The 16,175-nt window shown below is 40.2% G+C and overlaps 2 protein-coding genes across 2 annotated transcripts; both read left to right on the forward strand.

The window, feature by feature from the left end:
• The first annotated feature begins 1,818 nt into the window (after window positions 1-1,818).
• Window positions 1,819-4,092, forward strand: LOC132455772 (Golgi phosphoprotein 3-like). Its single transcript, XM_060049733.1, has 5 exons — window positions 1,819-2,230; window positions 2,465-2,596; window positions 3,050-3,164; window positions 3,348-3,508; window positions 3,823-4,092. Exons 1-5 carry the CDS (start codon window positions 2,027-2,029, stop codon window positions 4,084-4,086), a joined length of 876 nt encoding a protein of 291 aa, XP_059905716.1. The 5' UTR covers window positions 1,819-2,026; the 3' UTR covers window positions 4,087-4,092.
• Window positions 4,093-8,798: 4,706 nt separating this feature from the next.
• On the forward strand, window positions 8,799-15,911 carry pstpip2 (proline-serine-threonine phosphatase interacting protein 2). Its single transcript, XM_060049759.1, has 14 exons — window positions 8,799-8,902; window positions 9,556-9,656; window positions 10,507-10,581; window positions 11,040-11,074; window positions 11,163-11,269; window positions 11,433-11,495; window positions 12,095-12,187; window positions 12,290-12,335; window positions 12,600-12,679; window positions 14,068-14,166; window positions 14,370-14,466; window positions 14,707-14,791; window positions 14,898-14,926; window positions 15,549-15,911. The coding sequence occupies exons 1-14, from the start codon at window positions 8,870-8,872 to the stop codon at window positions 15,602-15,604; spliced, it is 999 nt and encodes a 332-aa protein (XP_059905742.1). The 5' UTR covers window positions 8,799-8,869; the 3' UTR covers window positions 15,605-15,911.
• The last annotated feature ends 264 nt before the right edge of the window (window positions 15,912-16,175 follow it).

Genomic DNA, 16,175 nt, shown 5'->3' on the forward strand with positions numbered 1-16,175 from the left:
ATATATAACGTATAAAATCAACAACTGCACTACAATTTTCCAAACTTTTAGCCTTACTTCACAAAATCCAAACACAGAAGTCATAGGAAGATATTTCCTCATGGATTGATTCCAGAGTCGTTTTGAAGGCACCTTGTGTATCTTGTCTCTTTCTTGGATGGCTTGCAAATATTCTACATACAAGGTCTTAAAGTTGGTTTGTTCCACTTGGCTGTGATGCGAGAGAGAGAGAGAGAGAGAGAGAGAGAGAGAGAGAGAGAGAGAGAGAGAGAGAGAGAGAGAGAGAGAGAGAGAGAGAGAGAGGGCATGGCCCTAGTGGTTTTATAGCCACAAGGAAGAGGAATTAGCCAGAAGGAAGGTTAAGTCGTGCAAATCGAGAAGCATCAGCGATGTTGAAGGGGTAAAGTGCTTAAAGGCAAAGCATGCATGTCCTGTCACTCCCTATTTGATAAAAACAAGGAAAGAAAGAAAGAAATTGGCAAAAGGCCTTTTGTAGCTTTGCCAAAATAATTTCCTTATTAATGATAAGAGTCCATTGTAGCGCAAATAAACGTTGAATGAGTTGCAGTCAAAGCAATAAAGCATGACTATTTTGACCAAAATATGATGTTTGTTCTTCACTCATGGCCATGAATGGTGTACACAGCTAAAAGTCTACACAGAAAATGGAATTGTACAATTCCAGTCTGGGTTTGTCAATTCAATCCAACCCAAATAAACCTTACGTTTAAACAGAATATAACTTGCATAAAACTATGATTTTTAACCATAATTTCAAATATTTAGGGTTGACCCCAGCCCTCTGACTTTTCAGAGCCATTCAAGCGCGTCATGGAAAGTGCAGGCGTGTATATATCCCATGACACAATATATATTATACTGATCTTCCCAACAGGACAGAATTAATGGACTCAGTCCAACTACTGCGGTCATGCTCGGAATGAAACAGGACAATATGGCGTTGAAGAGTGATGTTCCTGCAGTGTAAACTAGATTATATCTTGTTGCAGAACCACTCTCCTTCTTTCTTTCTTTCGTACATGTCCCAACACTGTCTCTCTACCAGGCCCCTATGTCTAATATGTAATTAGATTATGTGTGATTAAATTGATTAAATTGAAGTTGTTGTTATTGAATACCCAATATTTCTTTAATTTGTTACCAGTACACATTATTGTCTTCAACATTGATATTTTCTGTATCATGAGCCATTTCATCAAACAATCTGTAGAAACATTGTAGTCCCCTTTTCACGCTTTAACCTTTAGCCCACATTCTTGAGGCTTTGTGAGACCATCCAGTGTTCGTTGCAATGAATGGTATCTGTAATCCTTATAACTATAATAATACTTATGATCTGCAGAGAGAAACCGAACGTGAACTCGAGATCAGGATGGTCTCATGAGGACATTCGTGAGCTAAGAATATGGTTGGTGACGTTACGTATACTGAGGGACATGTATTCTGTCGTCAGACTGCCACCGTGTGGTAAATAGTTAAAATTGCGTTTTCACGTCCCTGTTGTTATTATTTTTCACTGCATTTTTGCAGAATTTTATTATATTTTTCGCAAACGGAATAGGACTGAAGTCGTGATACAAACATAATCCATGTATTAAGCCTGTTTATAATAGCAGCGCTGAAACGGTATAGATAATGAACTCAAATAAGTCAAATAAAAATAACGGGCGTCCAAAAAAAGATACTGTGGAAATACGAAATCAAAACGAGGAGTAATAAGTGGACGAGGCTGTAGAACACGATGGACGATATAGGTGACGACGTGGTTTGACGTAGAACAAACAACTATTTTACGTCATCCGCTGCCTCCATGTTGTTCAGGAAGTGAAAAGGGATACTGTACAGAACTCTGACAGTAATCTCGCTGGCGCTTATCATAATTAGGCAGCTCTATCTCCGATCGATCTCACTCATTTCAACGTTTTTGTGACACAACACAACCAGCAGCCGGTTCCACTGCTTGCCGATTTCGTGGGGGGCTACTGATCGTTTGGGATCACAAGTTATGACTTCCCTCACAAAGAGAACTTCAGGCCTGGTGCAGCGGAAGACCGAGGCGCATCGTAATGCCGAGAAGGAGCGAGGGTCCGACGAAGAGGAGGACGAAGCTCGTCGCGTGGACGACGAAGAAGACGACAAGGGGGACGCGAAAGACACCCGACTCACACTAATGGAAGAAGTATTGCTCCTGGGCCTCAAAGACCGAGAGGTAGCGGTTCGTTTCCCACAGGTTATCGTAGCGTCCATGCTGCAAGGCAGAAGGAGGGAGCCTCGCAAAACTAAAACACATTGGCCGGGGGATTTCTTAAAAAGTTATTTCGTTTTTTATGGTGGTTTTTATGTTATTGTACAGTCGATGACCAGGAACATTGCCGACTGAGCTTACGTGAAGCGGATACGCTGTCCACACGTCAGCTAACAATGTTGATTTTCCTCTCCCAAGGGTTACACGTCCTTCTGGAATGACTGCATCTCCTCGGGTCTGCGAGGCTGCATGCTGATCGAGCTGGCCCTGAGGGGACGACTGCAGCTAGAAGCGTGTGGAATGAGGAGAAAGAGTCTGCTTGCAAGGAAGGCGAGTTATTTTGGTGTATACGGTTGTCATTTACATCGCTGCGTCCAGTTATAGTGGGGATTTATTCCGCCAGAATGTGACCAGAGCTGGTTATGGTCCTAATCCCGCCCCTACTAGCACAGCACTTTGCCTGCGTCCCATGTAAGATGAAGTATATCCTGTGGCTGTCCTAAACGTGCACTCGCCCACCAACGTAAATAAAACATTGTTGCATGAAAATATCAATAATTCTTTGTGCAAATGTAATCTGGCAGTTGGTTTCCAGGGAAGTAATAGGACAAAAAAAACTGTTTCCAAAGAGTCAGAGTTGTTCAATCTTTTTATTTCAAATTTCAGTTTTGTGAGAGAGTTATGTCCACCTTTTCAAAAAAAATAAGATGTATGCAATTAAGAGTTTGCAGGGCTGAGGGTGAATATGTCTGTGTTCAACTCTCTTGGGTGTTTTTTACACAGGTCATCTGTAAATCAGACGCCCCGACCGGAGACATGTTACTGGACGAAGCCCTAAAACACATTAAAGACACACAGCCACCAGAGACTGTACAGAGCTGGATAGAGCTGTTGAGCGGTAAGAGATATAAGCCTGAACACACACACACACGCACACACACACACACAGAAGAAACATCTGATAGGCTGTTAAACACTATGAGTAAACAATATTAAGGTTCCCTTTACTGTCATCCGATCTGAATCAACTTCCTGGTGTAGTGACATATAAAAAAACAATGTGTCTGTCCTGCTGCCGTAGGAGAGACATGGAATCCTCTGAAGCTGCACTACCAGCTGAGGAACGTGAGGGAACGTCTGGCCAAGAACCTGGTGGAGAAAGGGGTTCTCACCACAGAGAAACAGAACTTCCTGCTGTTCGACATGACGACGCATCCGCTTACAAACAACACACTCAAGCAGGTGAGACCGGAGAAGGAGGTTCAGGTGTCCTTCAGAAAGATGTGTGTAATAATGATGCCACAGTATATTTGTATAGCACCTTCTTTAAATTAAGTGTACAAAGTGCACTAACACGCCTAATTGTTCAAAAGACAAATATTAACAGCTATCGATTAATGGAGGAAGGGTACATGTAAACAAGAGCAGGGCTGAGGGAGGAGGGGAGCGATCAATCAATTAATCAATGAACCTGATCGCCTGCATTTTGCAGAAAATCGATTGACAAAAAAGTATTCTGTTTTGTATCGTCCCCGCCCGGACTTTCCCTTCCAAAGCGACTGGTGAAGAAGGTGCAGGAGTCGGTGTTGGAGAAGTGGGTGAACGATCCGCAGCGCATGGACCGGAGAGTGCTGGCCCTAATTCTCCTGGCCCACTCCTCGGACGTGCTGGAGAACGCCTTCGCCCCGCTGCCGGACGAGCAGTTTGACCTGGGCATGACGCGAGTGCGCGGCCTCTTGGAGCTGGAGCCCGAGACGGAAAGCGCCAAGCCCAACGCCAATGAGTTGATGTGGGCCGTGGTGGCGGCGTTCACAAAATGAAAAAAAAAAAGAAAATTCTCCGAGAGCGATCGCAGGATCTCGTGTATAATAATAATAATAACGATCATGATAATAATGTTGATAATACTATTCTATCGGTGGGCAGAGTTCACCAACTTGAGGACCATCGGTTGGGTTGGATGGGCTGCTGTTTTAGTAGAAGCCGTCGGCGATGTTAGAGACCTACTGTAGGATCTTTCGTTTCTTTTGGTGGCGGGAAACAACCTTGAGTGTTTTTGGGGGGGGGGGGGGGGGGGGGGCCAGGAGGTGGCTGCTTCAGCGCTGTGGGGTCTGAGGTCTGTGTTGGAGGACATTGGACATAATGAATGAATGAATGAATTCCGACACGGGTCTCTGAGCCCCACAGTAAGCTGGCGATGACCGTAGGGGGGGGGGGGGGGGGATCGCAACCCACATACACACACACATGAAGATTTTACAGAGAGGAAACGCCATATAATTTATATTTATATATAATTACCAAGTCCATAGTCCCTTTCATCATCTCTCTCTACTTGTATATTTTGTTATGATATACTTAAATGATGGTTATGGGTAACCTCACTTGGGAAATTTCACACGGAAGCCATCCTCAACTTGAGAATATGATATAGCTATATATGTGTAATTTGATAAGGGTGCATCCTCTTTTTCTACAAATTATGGGGAGTCTTCCATTTCTTTGTTACTTTTGCTAAAATTGAGTCCCTAACCATTTATTTCCAGTCAGTAGCCACAAGGTTTGACACATTGAGCACCTTGAACATTGTGTTTTATGGTCAGTTTTAGAAAATCACATCTAGACAATTGTAGATTGGGTTTTTGCCTGCATAATTGTCCTTGTAATTACTGTTAAGATGTTCCTCAAGATTCCCATGGAAATAAATTCAGCAAAATAATAGGAAGACATGACGTATCCCAAAAAATTAATCTCAAACAAGCATCCCATTGATATCTTTGAGTATGGATCACAATTACTTTGATCACACAAGTGTATTGATAGTGGTTGTAAATCAATCAGGCTGTTTCTTTGTTTTTCTTCAGTCTGGTTTTATGCTTTTTTGTTTTTTTCCATATTGGGATGTTGGGATATTGGGTCTCTTTCCATATTGGGATTTTTTTTTTTCATCTTTGATGCAGATTCGCCCATGTATTGATAATCACCGTAGTGTGCGGTTTTTCTTGCACATAAGAGGTCCAAAGAACGCCTGGTCGTTGACTAAATATATATATATAAGTAAATATAAGTACAAAAGATCATGCATGCTTTTGGTGGACCTATTAGGGATCTGATTGTGGATGTAGCAAAAGCAGAGGGAAGACTTGTATGAAGTAATTGTATGCGTACAACAAAATGACATTTAATGAAGAAATCGATGTTCTCTCCTATTCTGTCCTAATTTCTATGCTTTTCTACCACAGAGAATAAAATATGGATCCTTTAAGTGCCTGACTTTATAAACCGCTTGCTGTTGTCATTCTCTATTATAACTTGATGTTAATAATCTGTTATTAAATTGGTTAATATTGTAATATACCTTTTTAACTACAGCTCACACTTTTGTTCAGACTTTCTTAACTGCTGCCATCAGTTTTATTCAAAAGTAGGTGAAATGATGATTTATTTTACTTTAGAACAGTGATTCAAAACGTAAAATATTTTGCAGAAGTGAAAATAACAAAAGCTTTTGATTAAACATTTTTTAGCAACTTAAAGCGTAGAGTAGACAACCAATCAGCTTGCTCTTAGTTTCCCTAGATGAAAAGCAATTTTTCTACAATTTCCAAGAATACATATTCTTGGCAAATCTCCAAAATATCGTCTGCTTTGAAGATATATTTGTGTGACGTCAAACATTCTTGGCTTCTTCTTTTCGTTGTTCTTCTCCTTTCCACATGCTGGAACTTCTCATGGGTCTCTCTGAACTATCCCACACCTGGGGCGTTCGAGCCTTCCACTTCCGTCTGGAGAGGGGGATCCAAACAAGCTGATGAAATCCAAATTCCATCAGCTTGGGTGGGGCGCGGGGTGTGTCCATTTGATGAGGAACACACACACATCTTCTCCCTCTTCTTTTAGAATGAGCGATTATCATAACCGCATACTGCATCGCAATCTGACCCTTACAAGTCCATGCTATTGCGATCATTAGTATTTGGTGATGTTCTTGTAATGTAACAGCATTTCCAGAAGTTTGTATCTCCATTGAAGACGGTCGCCGAAATAACGTAGCTTGTACGCACAATCAACAACATGAGCCGTGTGTTCTGGGAAAGCAGAGTGATGCAACATTGGTGACTATGATATATACATACATTCAGAAGATTAACACGTAAACCATTCAACAAAGACAGAGAAATATTAGAAGATACATACCTGAGTGTGCCATTGCCACTGCTTGCTTATCCGTCAAGTAGTAGGCTAGTAGTGTAGTTTTGTGTTTTGAGAGCGAGGAGACGCTTTTATATCCGCTAAGTTCGACAAGAAGGAACAGGTAGGTATAAACTATTATTGGCTGGTGGAGTTTATATAGACAAGGGACGTCAGACGCAAGGGGAGGGATTAGGGAACCCCCGTGTGCTCGGTCCAAGTTCCTCCTACTATGTTTACCACGAGAGCAGTCACATGCTATACGAGGTAAAAGCTCCTTGTGCCAGTTGTTTCACTTTGATGCAACACGTCCAGACATGCCGGTGTAATTGATAAGTGGTGTTAGTGTAGGGCAGCGGTTCCCAAACTGGGGGTCGCGGAGCACCGTCAGGGGGGTCGCGGAGAGATGGGCCAGTTTGCATATTAAAATATATATATATATATATATATACATATACGAATAATTATATGAAACATTATATTAAAATACTGGCGTCAGAATAGGCTTTTAATGCACAGCCACTTTTGCACTTTGGTTTTGGGGTGGGCCAGGGAGGAGGTATTGATTTAAAAAAAATAAAATAATAATAATATACCGGTATATACATATATTGCTACAAGGTGAAAAATATTATATGTTCTGGGATGGGTTGTGGGGGTACTGTTTATCATTGACTGTCATGAATAATTTTTTTATTGTTTTATAATAAAACTTAAGCCAAAAGGCTATATTTGCATATTTACATGGCTGTCTCTGAAGATTTATATTACATAGTAATAATAACATTATTAAAAATAACAATAATAATAATGGTGATGATTACTACTGCATAATAATAATGATAATAATAACAATAATAATAATAATGATTTTGAACATTATTATTATGCATAGCAACAACATAGTAACAAAAAGTTTGGGAACCACTGGTGTAGGGCATACTCCATTGCCTTGCTGTCACACATAATAACACATATGTATATGCGGACTCGTATGTTTATTTTTCTACCTGGAGACCCATTAATTCATGGATCAATAATAAATATATTGTGAATATATTTAGTACGATTTAATCTCAAGAAGGAAGATGGACTCCGTCATCTTTTAGGCACACACACACACACGCACGCACGCACGCACGCGCACACACACACACACACACACACACACACACACACACACACACACACACACACACACACACACACACACACACACACACCCATGTATATATATACACCGGTATATATACTTTAAAAATATTTTTATCTTCAAATTTATTACATGACTGTTTATTTCCCTTATCAGTTTAAAGTCTATGATTATCTACTACTGCATTGTTTGCAATTGCTAAGTTTGGTATGGTCTTTAAATTGAAAGATCAAATCATCAATGGCTCAAGTTATTTTGATATGATGTATTATGATATAAGTCGAATTTTAGCTAATAATAATACAAATCTGTTATTTGTTATGACATTTTCTGTGTCCTACTTTGTACCAATAACATATTGACACAGTCAATATGTTATTGATGAGTATAGATAATTGTGGTTTTATGACTGCATGTTATTCTTCCATACAATACAGAGCTTATCTGGCTCTGTGTTGGCATTGATTGTATAGTTATATAACGCCCAAACATAACAACATATTCGTTTTCTAAGCAACATGAATCTCAACTCCAACATGGATATGTACAGATGTAAAATTAAATGTATACATTCACTTGACTTGTTATATTCATGTATGTTTACAACAGCTAAATAATGTTTTTAGAAGGAATATCTTGTTACATGAAAGCATGATGTATTAAGTGTATGTTATATATTGTATTAAATGGCTTAAGGAATGTTTGTCACAACTCAATGAAGATATTCACCAACAATTAGGTGAAACATTAAACCACAAATCAACCACAACATTACATTCTGGAATTGCAATTTGAACAGAAAAAAAATCACATGATGAACAACAGACTCTCCTATTCATATCTGGGTTATAAAATCATCTTATCTCTGTCTAAGTTCATCAAGTATCTCTCATATGATGTTGAGAATGTTTTCAAATGTACTTGTTATTACTTTCTCTGCTTCTGTAACATTTTGTTCTCTAAAAGCAATTATCTTATTGTCTTGATCTAACAGTCCCCTGTACAAATCAAACGTAATACATCTTCCTAATTGTTTGTTATTGTGTGGCGTTAATGTGGAAGCATGATGGACATCTTGACAGGATAGTAGTGTACACAAATACAAATAAAGGAAACCAATAAACTAATGAATACCAGCAGAGGGCAGCAAATCACCCACAATTTATAATGACGGATTACACCGGTTGCCCAAGCCTCATCATAGGATGTAAAACGGAAGGTCTGCCAACTGACAGGCTCAGTTGCCACGGGCGAGGAACATGGCCTATACGCATTTTAAGGACAACTTTTGGGTATGTTGATTTATGTTTTGGCATTAGGCTAAGCTGTCGCACTGTGGCTATGCTGCTTCTTTATAGTAGCCGAGGGACAGGCTATCACTTTATAAAAGTAATTTTCCAACAAGAATATTGCTGAGAAGTAACCGGTGTTTTTGTGTTTCTATTTTTTTATTATATTAGGTACAGGCCAGTGCAGATTGCAAGCTTAAACAATTTAGCAAAATCATTGAAACGATTTCGGGCTGAAATAGCACCAGTCAACGACGGTCGAGTTAAGTCTTGGATACTTGGACAACCTGGGGTTAACACCCTCAGCAGAGTAAAATTACAGGGATTTTGTCTTCAAAATAGCAATTTACCTTATTTTGTCGTTTGCGCTTTACCTGCAAGAGTTGCCCTGAGCGAGTATCTAGTTGAGTCTCCGAGTGTTCCCAAGGGAGTTTATTTATGCGCTTGATGTTATGACGATAGGGGGTGTATTACTTCAATTATGAATTATAAAAGTATATCAATATTTACCCTAATATATGGCCATCCTTTGCAACTGTAACAATGTACAATAATACCCAAACCCTAGAATAACAATATGTATCCACAGATACACTGTGATTAGCTTAAAAAGGATATATAGGTTAAGAGATTGTGAATGTCAATCAAATTCTTAGAACTCGGACCCCACGGGCACAGTAGGGTATGACGTCATCATACAGCATCTTAATGACGGAAGGCGCACTTGCAAGGAGGTGGAGGAGTTCATGAAGGCGAGGTGGGTGACTATGTTAAATGATCTATAATATGACAACCAGCACTGTAATTGGACCACATATTAGGTTGATTTAGAATTCTTCAGTGTTCAACCCACACCTAGGCCTTTTTATCAAGGTTAATTTTTTTTATGTAATCCCAATTTCTAACTATGTCTATCTCTCGCACACACACACACACACACACACACACACACACACACACACACACACACACACACACACACACACACACACACACACACACACACACACACACACACACACACACACACACACACACACACACACACACAATATGCTTTTCAAAGGTCCATTCATTACAGCAGATTAACTATCATGTCAATTATAGGTTTGCATGAATGTCTCCTTCTTACCAACTGACGATGCTTCTTTGCATATCTGTTTGCTAGGGGAAAAGTTCCACAGTTAATCTTTTCATCAAGCTGTCATTCATTGAGCTGAAAAGCATTTTTGTGTCATCTCCATTAATATCAAGAGTGGTGCAGAGAAGGCTTTGTGGATTGCTCAAAAGGGATAGTTTATTTAAAACCCTGCATAACGTGAAACCCTGATACAACAGGTACAACTGTTCATAACCATTTGCATTCCCATGCACAGTTAGTCCACTTTATTTCAGCGTCCCAACCAGGATATTTATATAATGCAAAGCAGGGGTTATTTCAGTCTTGAGTTCATGCAATATATGTTCTTCAACAATAAGGTCTTATCGATATAGACTATATAGCATATATATGACCTTAGGTTATTCATAGTTTGTAGCGCCGTCCGCAGAGAAAGGTCTGCTGCCAACTATGTTGCCCCTGCTTTATGGCCGTGGTTGTCTTTCAGGGCATCCATTGAGGATAAGTATGCTAAAGATCTTCTAGGTCTGTCCAGGAAGGTGTTTGGGCTCAACGAAATGAAGTAAGGTTATAGAGCACGCCGACACAAAGACGTAATATTTTTAATGAAATAAAGGAAGGAACTATATAAGGTATCTTCTGTATCTAGCTATCTAAATACATGTTTACCAATAAATGTCAAATGATTTATTGATCAAATGGTTCATCATCCGTGGTTATATTTTATGGTTATATTCTTCAATATAAGTTGAAGTGACTGGTCCCATGATCACCCACAATTCACATGATGATCCCCTGGTGAGAGTTGAAACGGGAAGGACGTCGAGAAGGCCATTATTAGTGACCACACCATTGTATTGGGCGTTACCACACTTTTATTAGACTGTAAAACTACTGTTTTCAAATCATTAACAGTGGGGATTTCCGTGTCTCTAACTTCTATGTGGTCACACTTGTGTTTGTGTGACATGAATTTATATTGCATGCAACTTTTCATTTGCCTTACTGTGTTTTTTCTAGCACATTGAAGAGATCCCTGGACATGTTCAAATTACGTAAGATCCTTCAGATAAAAGTACATATGTTTGAATGAAAAGCCATCTTTCCTTGAGGTGACAACGATAACCCTGTCCTACATTTCAGAGATCGAACACGTTGGACAAACTCATCTGCAGTTGGCGCAGAATATGAGAGATGAGGCCAAAAAACTAGAAGACTTCAGAGAAAGACAAAAGGACGCAAAGAAGAAGGTGAGACAGCGTCTGTGAACCAGAAGGAACATTCATCCTTGGGGTGACCATGAGTCCGCTATTAAAGCCCAAAGCACACAGAGTGGGAATTTTAAGACTCATAAGACTCAATGCATAGAGTCTGTCCCAAGCACGTGAGAAAGCCCAATGTTTTTAATTGCAGGTCGAATTCCAGATGGATTCTCTCCACAAACAGAAAGTCTTGCAATTCAGGAGAACATTAGAGGTAAGAATCATTAGAACGTTGAAACTGTTACTTATACTTATTAATAATGTTGCATCTATTCTCGCACACCAGCGTCTCTACACGACCATCAATAATCTATTCAAAGCAGGGACATTTGAAACCATTTGCATCATTCTCAATTCGTATCAAATTATTATTATTATCAGTGCACGAAAGTACACTATGTCGAATGACGTTTGAGCACAGTCAGGTATTCTGTAAATGCCATAGAATACATGCAAGTTGTTTCAATATTACGTTCTGCATTCCACCTTTGTCCTTCCTCTTTAAAGAGGGAAGTTCTGTGTAGTTGTTAAGAAATGAACAGTAGGACCTTTATACCCGCCACCAGAATAAAACAAATAGGAACTTCATATAGGATGTTTTCAAAAAAGACACAAGGCCATTTCTTCACAAAGGTGTATGAGTCAAGGTCTTTGCAACACAACCGCATCAGACAGCAGTGTATATTTCTTGTTTTTCTGCAGCAGGTTTCTGTTTGCATTGCTTTCACAGTGGGCTTACTTACATTGTAAGGGAATTGACCTAATGAAGTAATACAACATGTTGATAAACTCAAACTCTGCTTATGTCCCCAGTCAAAAAAGGCCTATGAGCAAAAGTGCCGAGACAAAGAAGAGGCCGATCAGAATGTCAACCGAAACGCCAACAACACAAGGAACATCGAGAAGGTACCGGTAAACCCAGCTTGGTCTTCCATCGGAGCCTAATGGAAGGCGCTAACGTTGGTGTCTGAATCTATATTTAAATTAACTTTTCTTTCCTACTTTCAGCTGCACTCAAAGGCCCTGCAAGCAAAACAAAACGCTGACGAAGCAGGTGGGTTGTCAGTGACGCGCAAATCTTCATCTTATGGAGTCACACGTCTACCATCGAATTTAACCACAACCGCTTGTTTCATGGTTTCTCACATTTTGTGACAAATAGAGAACACGTTATCGACTTTTTTTTGCATGTGATGGTCAAGTCATGTGTATAATTATAGACAGTTACAGTCTGAAGTGTGTAACATTGTTGCCTGACTACTCAACTGTGTTCTATTTCACATTTCATTTGGTGTGTTTCATTGTTTTTCTTCGGCAGACAGGGTATATTTGCAGAACGTGACGTCGCTGGCAAAGATAAGAAATGAGTGGCTGAATGAACATGCCAATGCCTGTGAGGTGAGAAACAGTCATCCTACCTGATCCAATCTACAACCATGACAAAGAATTCCGAAACGTTCTTAATGTATAGCTGTGCGTGTAGGTGTACTAGTTGCTGAACTACTAGCAACTAGTACACCTAGTTGCTAGCACTACATGTAGCTGTACAGATCAAGTAGCTAGCTTTAGGCCTACTTGTAGCTAGCTGTACGTGTTGCTGTACTTGTATTGAGCTGTAGCTGTAGCTAGCTGTACAGGGGCCTGCCCGTAATTCCGACACCTCATTGTTCCGACGTCTCAATGGTCCGAAATATTTCCCATTAGATCGACATGCCACTATGCAGACGGTTCAATGTTCCGAAAACGGAACCCATTGGTCCGAAGGTCCGTTTGTCCGACTTTTCAAAAAGGAGGCGCATTAGGCAGACGGTTCAATATGCCGAATAGGCCTACATATAAAGAGTTTTATACCTCGCTCGCGCTCTCGCTCTCTCTCGCTCTCTCTCACTCTCTCTCACTCTCTCTCCAAAATACAACATAGGCCTACATATCACGTTCACGATGAATATTGGAGAGCAAAGTGACATCGCTTCACTTCATTTCGACAGGGTGTTTCAGCCCCATGGACAGAGAGCATAGGTCTAATTCTCAACACGGGCACGAACACACACACACACACACACACACACACACACTTGACTAAGTACACGGTGTGAGGTATAAGTTTGACTAAATCAATACCAGCGAAATTATTTAGGCTAAAAGCCCACAGTAAACACATATAGGCCCACACACAGCTACTAAAGATAACAATTGTATTTGTTTTTCACTCACCATTTGACTTCTTTATGGGAAAAGTATTAGTCCTTGTATAACGTGCGCTTCATAAATTCACCTCTTGTGACCGTTCAAGCCCACAGCAACAGTCTGGCTTGGTGAAGTGCACTGCTGGAACTTAGCCTATCGTCTTTTATTTTTGGTTTCATAATCACACATGTGGAATTGTGCCTTGGCCTATTCGGCATATTGAACCGTCGGCCTAATGCGCCTCCTTTTTGAAAAGTCGGACAAATGGACCTTCGGACCAATGGGTTCCGTTTTCGGAACATTGAACCGTCGGCATAGTGGCATGTCGATCTAATGGGAAATATTTCGGACCATTGAGACGTCGGAACAATGAGGCGTCGGAATTACGGCATGGCACCGCTGTACATACGTGTAGCTAGCTATACACACGTGTAGCTAGCTATACATACGTGTATCTAGCTATACTATGTGACATAGCTTTACATACGTGAAGCTAGTTCTAAATACATGTAGCTAGCTGTACACACGTGTAGCTAGCTCTACATATGTGTAGTACATGTAGTTAGCTGAACATGTAGCTAAAGGAGTGTCCTCTGCAGGTGTTTGAGGCCCAGGCCAAGGAGAGGATCAACACTCTCCGCAACACTGTCTGGACCCACGTCAACCAGCTGTCTCAGCAGTGTGTGACCAGCGACGAGGTATGGAATAATCTACACCACTTCGAAGGCTCAGCACCCAGACTTCCACCCCAGCCGTAGAGAAACCACCTCCAGGCTCAGCAATCAGACCTCCACCCCTGCCTTACCCGTACCTCTCTGTGTGTGTGTGTGTGTGTGTGTGTGTGTGTGTGTGTGTGTGTGTGTGTGTGTGTGTGTGTGTGTGTGTGTGTGTGTGTGTGTAGCTGTACGAGGAGGTGAGGAAGTCCTTGGATCAGTGTGACATAAAAGAAGACATTGAATATTTTATACATCTCAGACGCACCGGAGATAAACCACCAGGTAGAGAGACACACAGCTGACAAGATGACATCATACGATGACATTATACGATGAAATCACCTGAGATCATAAGATGGCATCACACGATAACATCACATTATCTTAAACAATCAGTTGTAAAAAAACAACTCTTGAATGTTGAAAGCCAAACTGTTCAACATCCAACATAGACAACATTAATCATTGCATCAATAAACACATTCACGTTTTGCATGATTCAAGTCTTAACTTTTTATCCAGCACCCGTTTTGTACGAGAACTTCTACAGCAGTGACAGAAATCCAAACGCTGGCCAGTTCTCCAAATCACCTCTTCCAATCAACAGGTGAGGAAAAAACACATGGATCTCTGAATCCATTCACCCATCCGTTCTGAAGCACTTACTTTTGATATACTCTGTATGCTCAATTTTTTTGTTTTCGGAGATACAGGCGGGCCACTTTACCTGATCCGGGAACAGGTATGTATTTTGCACACTTGGATACTACTTGATCTTCGGCAAACTAGAAAATGTCTGATTTTGTATAAATGGGCTCCTATAGGTGGGATGTTGATGTAAGACAGATAAACCTAAAATAAATACCAAAGATGGACTCTCCCACTTGTGATTATGCTGTGGGGAAAATTCTGAATTGGCTTGTAATGGCTCATCAACATCACACCTGGTGGTAAATCTTCCATTTCCAACATATTTGATTTCAATTTGTTAAAGGAGACATATTATGCCACCAGGTGTGAGTGTAATTATTAGCCTTACAAGCCGTTTCGAAAAATCTTCCCCATTTGACATCACTAGTGGGCGTGTCCATCTAGATGTGTGCTGGATAGATCAGTCTACCAGCCTACCCAGTGGACTGAGGTAAACGTTGCTCATCTATCCAGCACAGATCTAGGTGGAAACGCCCACTAGTGATGTCATATGGGGCAGATTTTCGAAACGGCTAGTAAGGCTAATCACACTCACACCTGGTGGTATAATATGTCTCCTTTAACTTAAATCAGATAATGACCCGTTTCTATGGCATAATATTTCAATAACAGTTTTAAATTGGTTCATCATTACCAAATTGTTTGGATTGCAGATGATGTGATCTACTCAACGTTACAGGAACCAGGATACAGTTTTATCCAGTTCTAGGTTTGAATGCTTTTGTTAAGGTTGTGTTGTGTGGCAATGTAGAAGCCACCATATTCAAAACACAGATAGCTCAAATGCAATGATATAATATGTCTAAACTGAGCATAAGTTTGTTGAAAGTTATTAAAATGCAATTTAAAACATGTTACTAAGAAAAACATTGATTTATGTACATTGAGGAAAATAAACGACTAGCCTACAATATAAGTTATAAAGATGTAATATCTTAAAAGGTCATCGATTGACATGCATGTGATCTAAATACATGTTATTCTAACTGCATGTCTGTCTGCAATAAAACATAACATATTTTTTATGCATACTATACAAGCATACTTTCATATTTTGTATTGAGTATATATGTCCACTGTACAATATTAACCTTAAACAATGAGCAAACTATTCACATCTTCTTATCATCTTCATTTTTATTTCCTTATGTACACATTTTGATAAACATTAATCAGCAGCAGAATATGAGGTTGAGGCAAGAACTACGTTTGTTTGGGACCCACGCACACGCACGCCAACACACATACGCACACAACGACCCACGCTTTAGTTAAAGTCA

The sequence above is a fragment of the Gadus macrocephalus genome, chromosome 4, assembly GCF_031168955.1.
Source record: "Gadus macrocephalus chromosome 4, ASM3116895v1".
NCBI classification, from domain to species: domain Eukaryota; kingdom Metazoa; phylum Chordata; class Actinopteri; order Gadiformes; family Gadidae; genus Gadus; species Gadus macrocephalus.